At 47.0% G+C, this 15,452-nt stretch overlaps 1 protein-coding gene across 1 annotated transcript; it reads left to right on the forward strand.

Annotated features, from left to right (window-relative positions):
• Window positions 1-1,308: 1,308 nt before the first annotated feature.
• On the forward strand, window positions 1,309-15,222 carry Prss54 (serine protease 54). Its single transcript, XM_048354745.1, is given in 6 exon segments — window positions 1,309-1,344; window positions 1,346-1,397; window positions 3,501-3,672; window positions 8,716-8,974; window positions 10,301-10,432; window positions 14,507-15,222. Coding segments are annotated over 6 exon segments (1,263 nt in total). The 3' UTR covers window positions 15,119-15,222.
• Window positions 15,223-15,452: the final 230 nt, after the last annotated feature.

Raw genomic sequence — 15,452 nt, forward strand, 5'->3', positions numbered from 1 at the left:
ACTGACTTCATGGGCTCCTTAGATCAGTGGTAATGGTTTAAGGCAAGGATGGTGGCCTGGTGGTTTGGATCTGAGGTGAAGCACCCAAGGGCTTTGAATTCAGAGAGTCCTGAGCTCCAATTCCAACTTTCTACTTGGTAGCCATGTGATCTTAGGCTGGTCTGTCAAGGTCTCTGGTTCTGAATCTATAAAATAGGCCTATGAGGGGTTCTGCCTCATTCCTGTGGCTGTGCAAAGGATCTGAGCTAAATGTTGGGGTGTAGAAATACTGCTGTTACTATCAATAAGACACCCTGGTACTTTTTTTAAAACCAGCAGATTTGGTGGGAGGAGTAGAATGACAGTCTAGACAGAAAGCCTAGGGGTGCGCATTCACCCAAACTCTGCCTTTCCTTTCAGTTGCATTTTGTGGCCACGGAGTTAAAGCAAGGGTTGACATCCACGAATCAAAACCCAACCCTTCTTAGAGAGCCAGATCTCTAGGGCATGCCAAGGCCTGGGCTGCACTGAGGAGCAAGCGGAACACGTGGGCTGCCTTCTCTCCTCCTGCCACCTTGCAAATTGCTAGCTGAGAGAGTATGCGGGACAGCGGCTTCCTGCCTCTTTACTGCATAGCCAAGCACTGAGGATGTGACAGGTTAGTTTCCCATGACTTCAGACATTGTGTGTGTGTGTGTGTCGGTTGTAGGGCTTGAACTCCATGTCTGTCCCTTTTGCTCAAAAATAGTGCTCTACTGCTTTGAACCACAGCTCCACTTCTGTCTTTTGAGTGGTTAATTGGAGATAAGAGTCTCATGGGAACTTTCCTGTCCAGGCTGGCTTTGAACCATGATCTTCAGATCTCAGTCTCCTGAGAAGCTAGGAGTACATGCATGAGCCACTAGCACCTGGCTTTTTTTTTTTTTAATGACAGTACAGTGATTTGAATTCAAGTCCTCCTGCTTGATGGGCAGGTATGCCACCACTGACCCATGCCTCTTGCCCTTCTTGCTTTTAGTTCTTTTCAGACCTTATGCTTTTGCTTTTGAACCAGAGGCTGGCATTGGATGGTTATTCTCCTATCACCACCTTACTATAGACAAGCATCACAATGTTTGGCTTGTTTTTCATGAGACAGAGTTGGCTTCAAACTACAGTCTTCCTATCTCTACTTCCCAAGTAGCTGGGAGTACAGGCATGAATCACCATGCTCGGCTTTCAGTAGTTGACGGGTGGCAAAGAAGAGGCATAGCTTCTGGCCCGGGGACATGCAGGAATGTGTGTTTGCAAAGGTGATAGTCCCTGGCTCTTCTGTCTTCCCAGCTGCCCATGGTGCCCGCTGCACTTCTCTCTGGGGATGGCAGAGCTGAGAAGGATGCTGTTGGTGCTGCTGTATGTGTCCCACACTGCCGCTACCAGTGAGTGTGAATCCTTCCCAGTGGGGGAGGGGTGGCCCAGGAAAATGAAGTGACCCTTAATGCTCAGAGAAGGACTCCAGAGGGGGAAATGATTCCAGCACTTGGCTCCAGGCAGCATGTGTAAGTGACAGGAGCCAGGCAGGGACCCCTGGGCTGTGGATGTAGACACTGGCTTCCAAGCCAGATCAGGGCTGGTCCTGAGGGCAGAGAGGGCTGGAAAACCAGCCTTTGGCTACAGAGATACCAGCTGGGCAGAGAGGTCCTGTGAGGCCTGCCTCCCTACCTTTAGTGTCACCCTGTCTGCGTGGCATTCACTGATGCTTTAAAAACTGTGACACCCCACCCCCACCACACATAGATATAGATCCCAGTGCTGGTCCCAGGAGTAGCTGGAGCTCCTCCGTTCTCAGTGCCTTAAAGGCCCTCAGAGCTTCCAGTAGCAGAACTGGCAACTGAGATCCCTTCCTCCTCTGACCTGTAGGCTGTTTAGAACTAGAAAATGCAGCCTAGGAAAGGGCAGGGAGAGAGGGGACAGCTTGTTAACACAGGACTGTCCACCTCGCTGCCCTCTTGGCTGGCTCTGCCTTGCCTTCCGGGGTTGAGATGGAGTCACGTGCGAGGCCTGTCCTGCCATCAGAGGTCTCCATCTGCCCACCCTCCTCTGCCTCCCTGCTGAGGATATCCAGAAAACACAGAGTCCTGGCCCCTTGAGAAGCCACGATCAAGGGACCCAGGACAAGCAAGCATTCCACCCCTGGAGTGGACTTCCTTATCATCTCCTGGTCTGCCAAGGCTTTTTGAGGCCCACTGAGCTCACCAAGTAGAGATTTAGGCAAAGGAAATTTCACACATGGATGTGGGTTCCTGGGTTGAGAAAGACTGGCTAAGGCTTCTAGTTTAAGTCAATGGGCAGCCGGCAGGGGCTGGGGGGGCGGCGGGAGGATCAATCTACTTATTCCTGTCAGTCATTGGTGATTTCTAAATCACTGAGTAACTTCACAGGGGTCATTTTTCCAGCAATCAGTCTTTGTCATTATTCTAGAAAAGTCTCCAACGATCCTGGGAGAGGTTTGATGACGTGATGTACCTGCTCATGACAATTCTGTAAGAGGACAAAGGACTGACTTATACCATGTTGTCTTTAGTGCTGACCCCGAATGTCAACAGCAGGGGGAGCCCTCCCAGGCTTCCTGCACAGGGCAAAGCCTCCCTGCATGTACCCAGGATGCTCCCTTTTGTCCCACTGTCTGTGTGATTCATGTCATGATGACAGATGATCCCTGAATTCAGCCCCCAGGCCAGTGCCTGGCAAGGCTGTGTGTCCAGGGATGATGGGCTGAAGCAAATGCTCTGCCAAGAATTCTGGTGGATGCAATGTACAGTCAGAGTTCAGAATCTCTGCACTGGGTCTGCTTGAGCAGGAGAGGGGCTCTTGGTCTAAGAAGGCCAGGAAGGACTCATCAAAGCAAGGTGTGCTGACAGGAGGGAGTATTGGGGCAGCAGGTCCAGCAACTAGAAAAGCAAAAGTGCCAATGGAATCGCCATCTAACGAAGGCACCTGGAAAGTGGGGTCAGCTCACCACATCTAGAACTTGAAAGACATAGCTTTCTCCCTCCCTCCCTCCCTCTCACTCTCCCTCCCTCCCTTCTTTCCTTCCTTCATTCCCTCCTTCCCTTCCTCTCTCTCTCCTTCCCTCCCTCCTTTTCTTTCCCAAATGTGTTTTATTTTTTTTAATAACCACATATTTCTCTCTTATTCATAATATACTCCTTTCCAACCAGACAAGTGTCAAGGGCCTTCCTTTTCTGACATCCTAACATTTTCGCTGATTCTTTGCACTAGAACCTGTATAAGAACATAGGGGAATACAGACCTCTCCTGGACCAACCCTGAACTGTAGGGGGTGAAGGGGGAATCTTTGAAAACTCATCAGTCAGCATCCATCTCCCCTGGGGTAAGGATAGGCAGTTGGACAGTTGGGAAGGGAGTCCAGTAGTACTGGGTTTCTGAGAATAGCTAGGGTGACAGTCAGTGATGAGCAAGGAACGAAGGCTGAGGGCTGGTGAGGGCCGGTGCCCACAGGTACCCTCTTCCCTCTGCAGAGTGCGGTATCCAGAAAGCCACCCTAGTGGACAAATCAGAGGAGAATCTAGTGGCCATCACCGAGTTCCCATGGGTGGTGTCCTTGCAGGACACACAGTACACCCACCTGGCCTTCGGCTGCATCCTCAGCAACTTTTGGATCCTCAGTGTCGCATCTGCCTTTCAGAACAGGTCAGAGGGACAGAGGGGGACAGAAGGGGATGGGAGGAACCTGAGCTTGGCGTCCTGAATCACCAGCTGCCAGAACTCCTGAGCTCTGAGGACCATAGAGGATACTCTGTACGGGAAGGACATTGCTTTTGATTTCTCCCTCCTTCCCTCCCTCCCTCCTTCCTTTGCTCCCTTCCTTCTTTCCCCCTCTCTTTCTGTCTCTCTTTCTTTCCTTTCCTCTTTCCAGATAGAGACACTATAGTGTCTCCCTATGCAGCCCAGGGTGCTGGCCTGGGTGATGAGCTCTTCTCAGCTGGTATTACAGGAGTACTCCATCCATAGTTCTGATTTTTCTGCAACCATAGAGATTTTGTTTGTTTGCTTGTTTCTGCGCTAGAATTTGAACCCAGGAACTTGCTCACATTAGACAATGGTTCTGCTTGGCCCTTTTGCTTCTATTTTGTTCTTGAGACAGTACCTTGTTAACTTTACCCCTCTTGGCCTCAAATTTATGGTCCTCCTCCTCCTGTTTCCTAAGTATCTGGAATTACAGGAGTGTACCACCATGTCTGCCAGGCACTGAGTCTTAATCTCTGTCTACCTCACCACTTATCCTGGAAATCCACCTAGTAGGAGTCCTTAAGGCACTTGCCTGAGCCTTACTAATGTCACTGCCCCAGGAATTGTAGGGTGCACAAGCAAGAAAGAACCCAGTGATTTTACTTTGTAGAGAGAATATGAAAAAAAAAATAATTTCAGCTGGGCGCTAGTGGCTCACACCTGTAATCCTGAAGATGTTACATACTGAGTAACTCCTTCATACGTTGCTTCTCACTACTTTTTTTCCCTGTGTCATATCCTTGGGGGCCTAAGGCCACTGTTTGTTTTGGGTTTTTGGGTTTTTCTTTGGCCAGTCTTGGGGCTTGAACTCAGGACCTGAGCACTGTCTCTGACCTTCTTTTTGCTCAAGGCTAGCACTATACCACTTGAGCCACAGCCACTTTCAGCCTTTTCTGTTTATGTGGTGCTGAGGAATCAAGCCCAGGGCTTTGTGCATGCTAGGCAAGTGCTCTACCACTAAGCCACCTTCCCAGCCCAAGGCTACTGTTTTGATTTTTTTCTTGACTCCAGGGTTTTGTTAAAAGCAAAGTTTTAAAATATCCAGGTGCTAGAGTGTGTTAGTTTGTTTTCTAACATTATAAATTTGGAGTTATGGTGTTCTATTTAGGGCTTTGTTGGGATGATTTTTGCGCTCTATTCTACATGGCCCATTCAATATTTTCCCTAGGTAAATGGGAAAGTTCACTCTGTTCTTGGGTATACTGTTTAATTCATAAAATCGGGGGGGAGGAAGTCTACTTGATTTGTCCAAGACTAACAGAGGTGAATTTTACAGCTTTAACTTCATGGATTCTCAGTCACTTGGTGTTGATATTGATGACTTAATGATGAATTTCTGATCTTCTGTAATATCCTTTCTTGGTCTTTCCTCTCTTCTGGCTTGAGGTTCAGAATATGCCTCCTGAGACTTACTTGTGTTCTAGGGATGTTTTGTGAATTTATTGTTCACAAGGTGACATTTGCTTTAGTTGTTTCTGATGACAGATAAATCATGACAAATTTGGAAGTTTCCGTCTTCATTCTGCTCTTTATCTTAGAGCTTATAATTTCATGTAAGACACAAAAATCCTCTGTTCTCCCGGGCAAACCCTTTCTGGCTCCATTATGGCCACTACCAGGAGTCATGTCTTCTCAGTTCTCTCCTCTTTCATCAACCATATTCAAGGTATTATATAGATGGCGAGGTGCTGGTGGCTCACACCTATTATCCTTGCTATTTAAGAGGTTGATGGTTCAAAGCCAGCCAAGGTAGGGAAGTTCCTAAGACTCATATCTCCAATTAACCACCACAAAAGCCAGAAGAGGAGCCATGACTCAAGTGGTAGAGCATCAGCCTTGATCAAAAATGCTAAAGGACAATACCCAGGCCTTGAATTCAAGCCCCAGTACTGGCATACACACACACACACACACACAGACACACAAACACACACACACCTTCTTAAAGCTTAATATATTTTAATGTTCATCCTGATTATTTTACATATCCATACTTATTTCACATATCAGCCATGTGTGTTATATGCTTATCATTTCCATATTTCTATATGCTTAGATTTCTGTGAAGATGAGAAAGGTGAGCTGTCAACATCTACCTCTGACTTTCCAACTTCATTCATACTATTTGATTATTGTGCTTTGTTTCCACTTTCTACTTTTACTGCAATCTATAACTGGTCTACAGGTTTTCCTTTTGTTCTAATTTTAGGCCAGCATTACAATGAGGTTTATGCTGCTTGACCGTCCTTTTGCTGAATCTGCTCCACTGAATTCTAAATTTGATTAAGTTTGTCTTCAAGTTGTTTTGGCAAAAACCACATTTCACTGGTTTTTGCACATATTCAGAATGTGTTGACCTTACGCCTGAGTGACTACTCAGCTCACACCTCCTTTCTTTCTGAGAACTTTCTCGGTGTTACAACACCCTACTCCTACTTCACTCTACCCTTCTTGTCTTCTGGTATTCACCTTGTTGTGGGCAAGTCTGATTGTGTGTGTGTGTGCGTGCATGTGCGTACACACACACACATGCACGCACACACTTGTCCTGGGGCTTGAACTCAGGGCTTGGATACTGTATTTGAGCTTTATTTTGTTCAAGCATAGTGCTTTTTTGTCACTTGAACCATATGAATCCCATAGACTTTCCTGCCCAGGCTGGCTTTGAACTGCAATCCTCAGATCTCAGCCTCCTGAGTAGCTGGATTATAGGCATGAGGCACTAGCCCCAGCCTAATGTTATTCTTGTTTTCTCCCTTGGAGTAGGGAGAAAATACATTCTCAAGTACCAGGAAAAGCCGGCTCAACACCTGCTGTCTCTCGCAGCTTCCTGACACTAACACCTCCTCTCATTTGCATATGTTCCCTGGCTTAGCCAAGACATTACAGAGTTGAACTCTGGATGCTTTTATTTTTGCTGGTCTGCATGCCCAAGGCTTCCCTCTATATGTTGGAATAATCCCTCTAAATGCCCTCTGTACTCTTTCCTTCCTGCGAGGTCCCAGCAGGTTGACCTGTGCGGGTTACACTAATGCTCTCACTGGTTCGGGTTGGCTTTAGCCAATGGGAGCCCTGGATCAAAAGGAGGAGAGTAAAGTCAGGGACTTGTTGCCTGTTGGGGCCCTGCAGAATGGCTTCTTCTGCCACCTAAGTGACAAGTTTCCCTCCCCTGGAGCCCAGAGGCAGGCTCAAAACCCTGCTGTGACCCCTGCACTCTGCTACATTTGTAAAGTGTCCCTTATTAGGTCCTTTCTGCTTCTGCTCACTACAAGATTTGAAATAGCCTCTCCTTCACTTGCTTCTGCTGCCATCATGTCTGTCTAAGCACACGGGGCCAGGCAACCATGGGCTCTGAAACCGTGAGCTTTGAAATAAATAATCCCTCCCCTTGAAAAAAAGAAGAGTTCTTTGAAAAAATTAAACTCCTCCAATCTACTTATTTGAGTGTGCCATCTGTTTCCAGTTGGGACCTGACCAGGATATGTCTCAGTGTTGATTTTTCTGTCACTTTTTAAATGTTTGCTGTGATCCAATTAAGAGGTAGATTTAAGTATTTTGTAAGAGAAAAACCTTTTATAAGGTCTATCTTTTTTGTTGTTGTTTTTAGTGGTACTAGAATTTGAACTTAGGGCTTAGTGCTTGCTAGGCAAGCCATACCCCCAGCCCTTATTTGCTTTAAGTTTTGGGATTTCTTTTTTTCTTTAGTTATTTTTGAGATAAGAGTTCTCCTAGCTTTGCGTGGGGCTGGCCTTGGACTGCAATCCTCATAATTATGCCTGGAATACAGGTGTGAGTCACTGTTCCTGTTCTCATCTGTGGTTAAGATTGAGTCTTGCTACCTTTTTTTTTTTTTTCTTTTTTGGTCAATCATGGGGCTTGAATTCAGGGCCTGGGTGCTGTCCCTAACCTCTTTTGCTCAAGGCTAGCACTCTATCATCTTGAACCACAGCACCACTTCTGGCTTTTGAATGGTTAGTTGGAGATAGGAGCTTTACAGAGACTTTTCTGCCTGGGCTGGCTTCGAACTGCAATCCTCAGATCTCAACCTCTTGTGTAGCTAGGATTACAGGTGTGAGCCACTAGTGCCTGGTGAGGCTTGATACCTTTATTCCCAGGCTGGCCTCAAACTGTGACCCTACACCTCCAATCTAGCTCCTTTGTTGCTTACTTGGATATGAATTGAATTTATTAATTGGAGATTCATTGATTAATTGGAAAAATCTCACAGATGTTTCTGCCCAGGCTGGCTTCAAACCACTGGACTTAAATCTTAGCTTCCTAAGGATTGTGGACATGAGCTACTGGTACCCAGCATCTATATCTCTCTATTTCTCTTTCTATGTCTACACACATACAAACTATTCAGCTGGGGGGCAGAAACAGAGACCAGGAGGATAGCAGTTTGAGGGCAGCCAGGCAAAGTAAGGGACCCCCTCCCCAATAGTTGGGCATGATAGGCCACACTTGTCATTCCAGGTATTTACAGAGAAAAGTACTGAGGGCATGGTTCAAGAGGTAGAGAATCTGTCTGACAAGTGAGGGGCTCTGATTTCAAAAGCCCAGGACCATCAAAAAAAAATCCAACACAACCAAAAAGAAAAAGAAAGCCCAAAATATTCACAGAAAAGTTAACCAGCAGTGACATGTGAACAGATTATCTTTGGGTAGTGAAACAAAAGGTGTTAAGATAGAAGAACCCCTCCCGCCCCCCCAAGACTCTTGCTGGGAGCAGGGGCACAAGTCTAAGGATTCAAAAAAACATTTCCTGGAGCTAACGGTCAAAAGAATGAGTTAACAATTTACCTAAGGAAGCTGAGTTGGATGAACATCTGGGTTGAAACAATAAGGAATGGGACAACAGGGCATTGTGGCACCTTCTTGTTACCTTGGCTTCTCAAGATTCCTTTGCTATCTGTCTGAATCTGTCTGTTTGTCTGTCTCTAGAAAGAGCGTTATTGCTGTGGTTGGTATAGCCAGCATGGATCCCAAAATGGTTGCTCACGCAGAGTACCCCATCAATGTCATCATCATCCACGAAGACTTCGATAACAGCTCGATGAACCATAACATAGCCCTGCTGAGGACAGACTCAGCGATCCATTTTGATGACCTGGTCCAGTCCATCTGCTTCCTGAGTAGAAAGCTGCATTTGCCACCAGTCTTGCACAACTGCTGGGTGTCAGGATGGAACCCCACATCTGCAGTTAATGCAATCCTTCTCCTAGAGGAGGCTGTGTGTGTGTGTGCTGCCTGTGTGTGTGTGTGTGTGTGTGCGCGCGCTGCCTGTGTGTGTATGCTGCCTGTGTGTGTGTATGTGTGTGTGGAAGGGGAGGGGGAGAGTGGATGAATCGTTTTTTTGAGGACTAAAGATAATCATTCGGATTGCTTGAGGTTCTAGACTTGGGATGGATGCCACGCGGCATTCAGGCAGGAGAGAACGTTTATTACCGAACTGCTGGCCTGTGGCCAAGATGATCCATGGCCAGAGAAGGAAGGGAGAGAGAGAGTGACCCCCACCCAGCCCTGCTTTATTTAGGGCAGGGGCAAGGGGTGTGGCCAGGTGGATTAGGAGGTGACCTCAGGGAAAGGGGAGGTAACTGCCTCCAGGTCTGCAGGTTACCCAGGTAACTGGGTGGAGACTTAATGAGGTGGGGGCATCTGCATGTAGCCCTCAGGGAGAGGACCTAACAGACACCTCATCCAATCAGCCAAGATCCCCAGGGCTGCCCTTTCTGTGGCTTTTCTGATATTGCATTACTTTTTTTTTTTTTTTTTGCCAGTCCTGGGCCTTGAACTCAGGGCCTGAGCATTGTCCCTGGCTTCCTTTTGCTCAAGGCTAGCACTCTGCCACTTGAGCCACAGTGCCACTTCTGACCGTTTTCTGTATATGTGGTGCTGGGGAATCGAATCCAGGCCTTCATGTGTACAAGGCAAGCACTCTTGCCACTAGGCCATATTCCCAGCCAGCCCTGCATTACTTTTATCTTCAGGCCTATACCCACACCAGAAGTGCATAGACAGAGGACAGACTGTGTGAGGGGGTAGGAAGGGTAAGGGGAGGGGACAGACATTGTTCTCTGGAATAGAGCTTGCTGTGCTTCCTGTCATTCTTGAGAAATAAAGAGAAAGGGAAAGAAGGAAGGAAGGAAGGAAGGAAGGAAGGAAGGAAGGAAGGAAGGAAGGAAGGAAGGAAGGAAGGAAGGAAGGAAGGAAAGAAGGAAGGGAGGGAGGGAGGGAGGGAGGGGAGGGAAGGAGGGAGGGAGGGAGGGAAGGAAGGAAGGAAGGAAAGAAGGAAGGAAGGAAGGAAGGAAAAGATCTTATTTAGATGTGGAGAATGAGTGAATTGTTTTCTACCTGTTGACTCATTCAAGGTCAAAGCAAACGTAGTTTTCAAGGGAAAACTCAGACTTAGATTCTGATTTCTATGAAAGAGATTTCTTTTATAGGAACACATGCGAGTGGTATCTGTATTGGCTCGAGAGCCAAGCTTCTTGTTCATAATTCTTGGGCTCTCTGTTGCATGGTCCAGACAGGAAATCATATGACAATGAGTATCCTGAGGAGAATCTCCGTGAAAGACATTGACCCATGTCCCCTACACAAACCCCGGAAGACAGGATGCGGCACTCACACAGAGCAGGAAACTGCCACCGTCTGCTTGGTAAGAACATGATAAATCCTGAGAGTGAGCATTGTTGTGTTGGGGGAGGAGGGTACGGCAGGGAGGGCCGGGGTTCCTCTTGGACAAGTATTTCTGTGAAGGCAGGGAAAGTGACAGGGGATTCATGACTGTTTATGGGGTGGCGTAGGGGGAATAGATAGCAGAGAACAATTACTCACTAAAACTTCTAAATAGTTAAATGTAGTGCACACCTATAATCCCAGCATTGGAGAGACTGAGGCAGGAGGGTCATGATGGCCAGGCTAACCTGGGCTATCTAGTGAGACAATTTTTGCTACTATGACTCTGTAATGTAGTTTGAAATCTGATATTATGATATGTCCAGCATTGGTCTTTTTTGCTCAGGATTGCTTTGGCTACTCTGGTTCTTTGTATTTCCATATGACTTTTATTTCTATTTCTATGAGGCATATCATTGGAATTTTGATGGAGATCACATTAAATTTACATATCACTTTTGTAGAGCCATTTAAACTATTTTTTTCCTGCTGATCCAGGAACATGAGGAGGTCTTCCTTTCTTCTAGGTCTTCTACAATTTCTTTCCTTCAGCATTTTATAGTTTGCATTGTAAAGGCCTTTAACATCATTGGTTACATTTATGTCTAAGGTGTTTTTCTTTTGAGGCTATAGGAAATTGGATTGTTTTCCTGACTTTTTTCTCAGTGAACTTGTTGCTGATGGATAGATTTTGTACCCTCCTAGTTGGCTGGAAGTGTAAATCAGATCTAAGAATCCTCTAGTGGAGTCTTTGGGAGGCTATAGGATCATAATATCAACCAACAGGGGTAGTTTAGTGTTTTTCTCTCCTGTTCATATTATCTTGCCTTATTGTTCTGGCTAAGAATTCAAGCACGCATAAGCCCTATACTAGGGCTTAAACTCAGGACCTCAGGGTCTCCATTGGCTTTTCACTCACAGCTGGCACTCTACCACATGAATCATACCTCCAGTTTAGCTTTTTGCTAGTTAACTGGAGATGAGTTTCTTGGTTTTCTCTCCCCTGCCACCCTCACATCTTAGCCTCCTGAGTAACTAGGATTATGGGCATGAGTCTGTGGCACTTGGCTAAGTATACTTCTGAGTTTTTGCATCTCACTTCTACCCAGAACCTGCAGAAGATTTTTTGTGTTCCCCCTCCCCCATTTTCCCCATTTTGCCTTCCAATACTCTTCTTTTTTCTTTTGAGGGGAGGGGCTGATGATTATGGGTCTTAAATTCACTACCTTGTTCTAGCTACACGAGTACTCTGCCACTTGAGCCATGCTTCCATTCCTTTAGTGATTTTTTTTTTTTTTTTGGCCAGTCCTGGGCCTTGGACTCAGGGCCTGAGCACTGTCCCTGGCTTCTTCCCGCTCAAGGCTAGCACTCTGCCACTTGAGCCACAGCGCCGCTTCTGGCCATTTTCTGTATATGTGGTGCTGGGGAATCGAACCTAGGGCCTCGTGTATCCGAGGCAGGCACTCTTGCCACTAGGCTATATCCCCAGCCCCATTCCTTTAGTGATTTTGACTTTGTTTTTCAGATGTAGTCATTTTTTTCTGGGGCCAGTCTCAGACCAAGAGCCTCCTATCTCTGCCTCCTTCACCGCTGAGATTCCTGGTATATGCCAGATGCCTGCCTCCCACTCCTATTTTACATAAGATTCTGTCTGATCACTGTCCATTTTCTAGAACTTTGCCCTTTTTTTTCCATTCTTTCTTTTGCCTCTTCAAATGCCAGGCTGGGCTCTCTGCCCACTAGAGCTGTCCTTCTGTTCAGCTTGCCAAAGTTGTCTATCTTCCTTATGAAAATCTGGTTCTGTTCACTACTGAACCTTCAGTGCATTATCCTTTTCATACACCTGGAAACGAGATGTTCTTTGCTTGCTCCCTGCCCTAGAGATGCTAGGTCAGTTGGCCTTCGTCATCCCCTCCCCGATGCTTTTTTAGTAAGCTCAAACACCAAACTTCACAGATATACATGCAAGTACAGAGCATAGGGTCACTGTGTCTAGAATCTATGATATTTAGACTGGCCTCCACCCAGATGAAAGCTGTATAGGTTTGGATCTCCTATGTGTAGCATTCACAAACACCTGGTTTGAGTCTTCTGGTGTTCAAGACCAGAGAAAATGTGGCTCACGGGCTGGGAATATGGCCTAGTGGCAAGAGTGCTCACCTCCTATACATGAAACTCTGGGTTTGATTCCCCAGCACCACATATATAGAAAACGGCCAGAAGTGGCGCTGTGGTTCAAGTGGCAGAGTGCTAGCCTTGAGCAAAAAGAAGCCAGGGACAGTGCTTAGGCCCTGAGTCCAAGGCCCAGAACTGGCAAAAAAAAAAAAAAGGAAAATGTGGCTTACTAGGACCAGCCAACAAATAATAGAGCAAAGATGGAACCTAGGGTAAGCAGTCTTTCTAAGATGCCAGTCATCTGTTCCCTTGTAAGCAACCTCAGGACCCTTGATGCGGAAGTATTTTCCTCCAGAGGATCTAAAAAGGCAAGAGAAATACATATCTAGGGGCCAATTCTTTGTAAAAGTCTATTAATTGCAAAAGCATGGAGGACTGCCTCTCATATTGTTTTGCTCTTCCAAACTTGGTTAATATTTAGCAAGTGCCTTATTTCCATGGGCCTGTTACCAAGGAGAAGACCTTAGTAACTTCTGAAATTCAATGTGTTAATTTATAGTAGAAGGCAGAACCATTCGACAAAATTATCCCCCTAACCATCCTATCAATCCAATGTCATAATTCATCAAATATAAGATGCCACTAATGGTAGAGTCTATCATGATGTTATTTAATGCCACTTAAACTCGGGTATCAACTGATTAAAAACACACCTTGGTTTCAGAACTAGGAAGGCCACACCGTCAAGGACAATGGAGTAGCCTCTTCCCTTCCCCTTGGGGCTAAGACAGACCATGAATGGGATGAAGGATGGAAGTAGATGTTTATTTAAGAGGAGGCCTAGAGTGGATGTGGGGTGGAGCAGTTAGACAACTCATATCTAGTACTTGACTTGTCTTTCTCCTTTTCCCCATTCCCCCTTAACATTGGAGAAAACTGATGACCTTTGTAGACATCAGATGATAGTAGCTAAAACTTCATTGAGTGCATGTTGCATGGCAGGTACCGTGTTAGGTTCTAGCCTAAGTCAGACATTCACTACACCACTACTTAGGCTCAGAGAGAACTAGGTCACATGGCCCAGGGGCACATATCTAACTAGCTAAGCAGGCCAAGTGTCTACCCATTCACCTTGGAAGAGAGGAGAGGTGTGTGATAGAATCCTGAGTTCCAGAGGACTTGCTCCCTGGAGGGAGGGGAAAGGCCACACAGGTGGAATAATCCCAGCCTAGCCACTTGCTCATGCCTGTAACCCTAGCTACTCCAGAGGCTGAGTCTTGAGGATCGAAGTTCAAAGCCTGCCTGGGCAGAAAAATCCATGAGACTCTTATCTCCAATTAGCTCCCCCATCCCCTTAAAAAAGCCAGAAGTGGTGCTGTCGTTCAAGTGGTAGAACATTAGCCTTGAGAAGAAAAAAAAAAAAGCCTCAGTTCAAGCTCCAGTACCAACACAACAAACAAACAAAAACCAGGGAACTTCCAAGTAGAAAAGCTGTGAACCTAGCCCAGGGTGTGCTCCCTGGGAACTCTGTCTCTGTCCCCTCCTATGGCCCTCCCTTAGGCCTGAAGGTGGGAAGAGGAGCCAAGGAAGGATGGGAGCAAGAAAGTCAGGGAAGTGTGAGCAAGGCCGGCCACTGCATGGAAAGGCATGCCTGAGGAATGAGGGGAGATTCAATCAAAGGTACTTGGGGTGGGGGGTGAAAGCAAGAAAATGATGAGCCAGGAAGTTACAGGCAATCTGCAGACCACTGCAAGGAATTTGCATCATGAAAGGAGAATCACCCTTTGGAATTGGTGGTGGCAGCTGTCTAGAGTTGAAATAGTATCCTATAATTTGTCCCATTTTCCAAGGAGACTCAACAGTGAGTTGCACAAGGATCTGGAAAGGGAAACATGTTTTTTTTTTCCAGGCCCTTAAAGCCTTCTGTCCTCTTTTGCAGGGGGAACCAGGAAGCCCCATGATGTGCCAGCTTCAGGAGGTGAATCTGTGGGTCCTGAGAGGACTCTTGACTCAAGGAGGTGACCAATGTCCCGGCCTCTTCCTGTACACCAAAGTGGAAGATTACAGCGACTGGATCATGTCCAAGGCTAGGAGGGCTGGCCCCTCCCTGTCTTCGCTCCACCCCTGGGAGAAGTTGGCCCCAGTTCGCTACCAGGAGCCATCAGCCCTCCTGCCCCAGAGCACTTTCACGGCAACGCACCTTGTGGCCTGGTCCCACTCCCAAGAGCACGAGCACATGCACGAGCACGAGCACAAGCACGAGCACGAGCACAAGCATGAGCACGAGCACGAGCACGAGCATGACATGTCCACTGTGCACTCGGTGCCAGTGAACGGCTCTGGAGATTCCGGTCAAACCTTCAGGGCTAAGGTGCTCCATGATGCAGAAAGACATTCCGAGGCAGCCGCTCAACCCGTGTACTATGACTACTATGGTGGTGGGGCTGGGGAGGACTCGACGGCAGGTCAGAGCAGGCTGCGTCAGCCCCAAGCCATGAGCTTGGTTTTCTCTGTGCTAGTTTTCTTTGGCAGCAGTGTCTTGTCTAGCTAACCCACCACCACATGGAAGAGGAAGCTCGGAGCACTGAGTGCCAGGCATTCACCAGACCCTTTTGGCGTCTGTTTTTGATAGGTGCTCTGCTGGGCTGTCATGGATTGGCCTCTGGCATGCACCCTGGGGCTGGGGCTGGCTCTCCCTCCTGTCTCACTCCCACTTTGGAAGGTCACCTTCATTTGTCCTTGTGAACTAAATGTGTGGGCTAACAAGTGTCAAAGCGTTACAGTGCCCTGTGCTTCTTTCGATAGGAAATGGTTCCTGGGGCCAGGTTATGAAAATACTTTCTATGGTTACACGTAGCCCCGGAGATGACGGTTAGTCTGGCTGG

Source organism: Perognathus longimembris, chromosome 10 (genome assembly GCF_023159225.1).
Source record: "Perognathus longimembris pacificus isolate PPM17 chromosome 10, ASM2315922v1, whole genome shotgun sequence".
NCBI classification, from domain to species: Eukaryota; Metazoa; Chordata; class Mammalia; order Rodentia; family Heteromyidae; genus Perognathus; species Perognathus longimembris.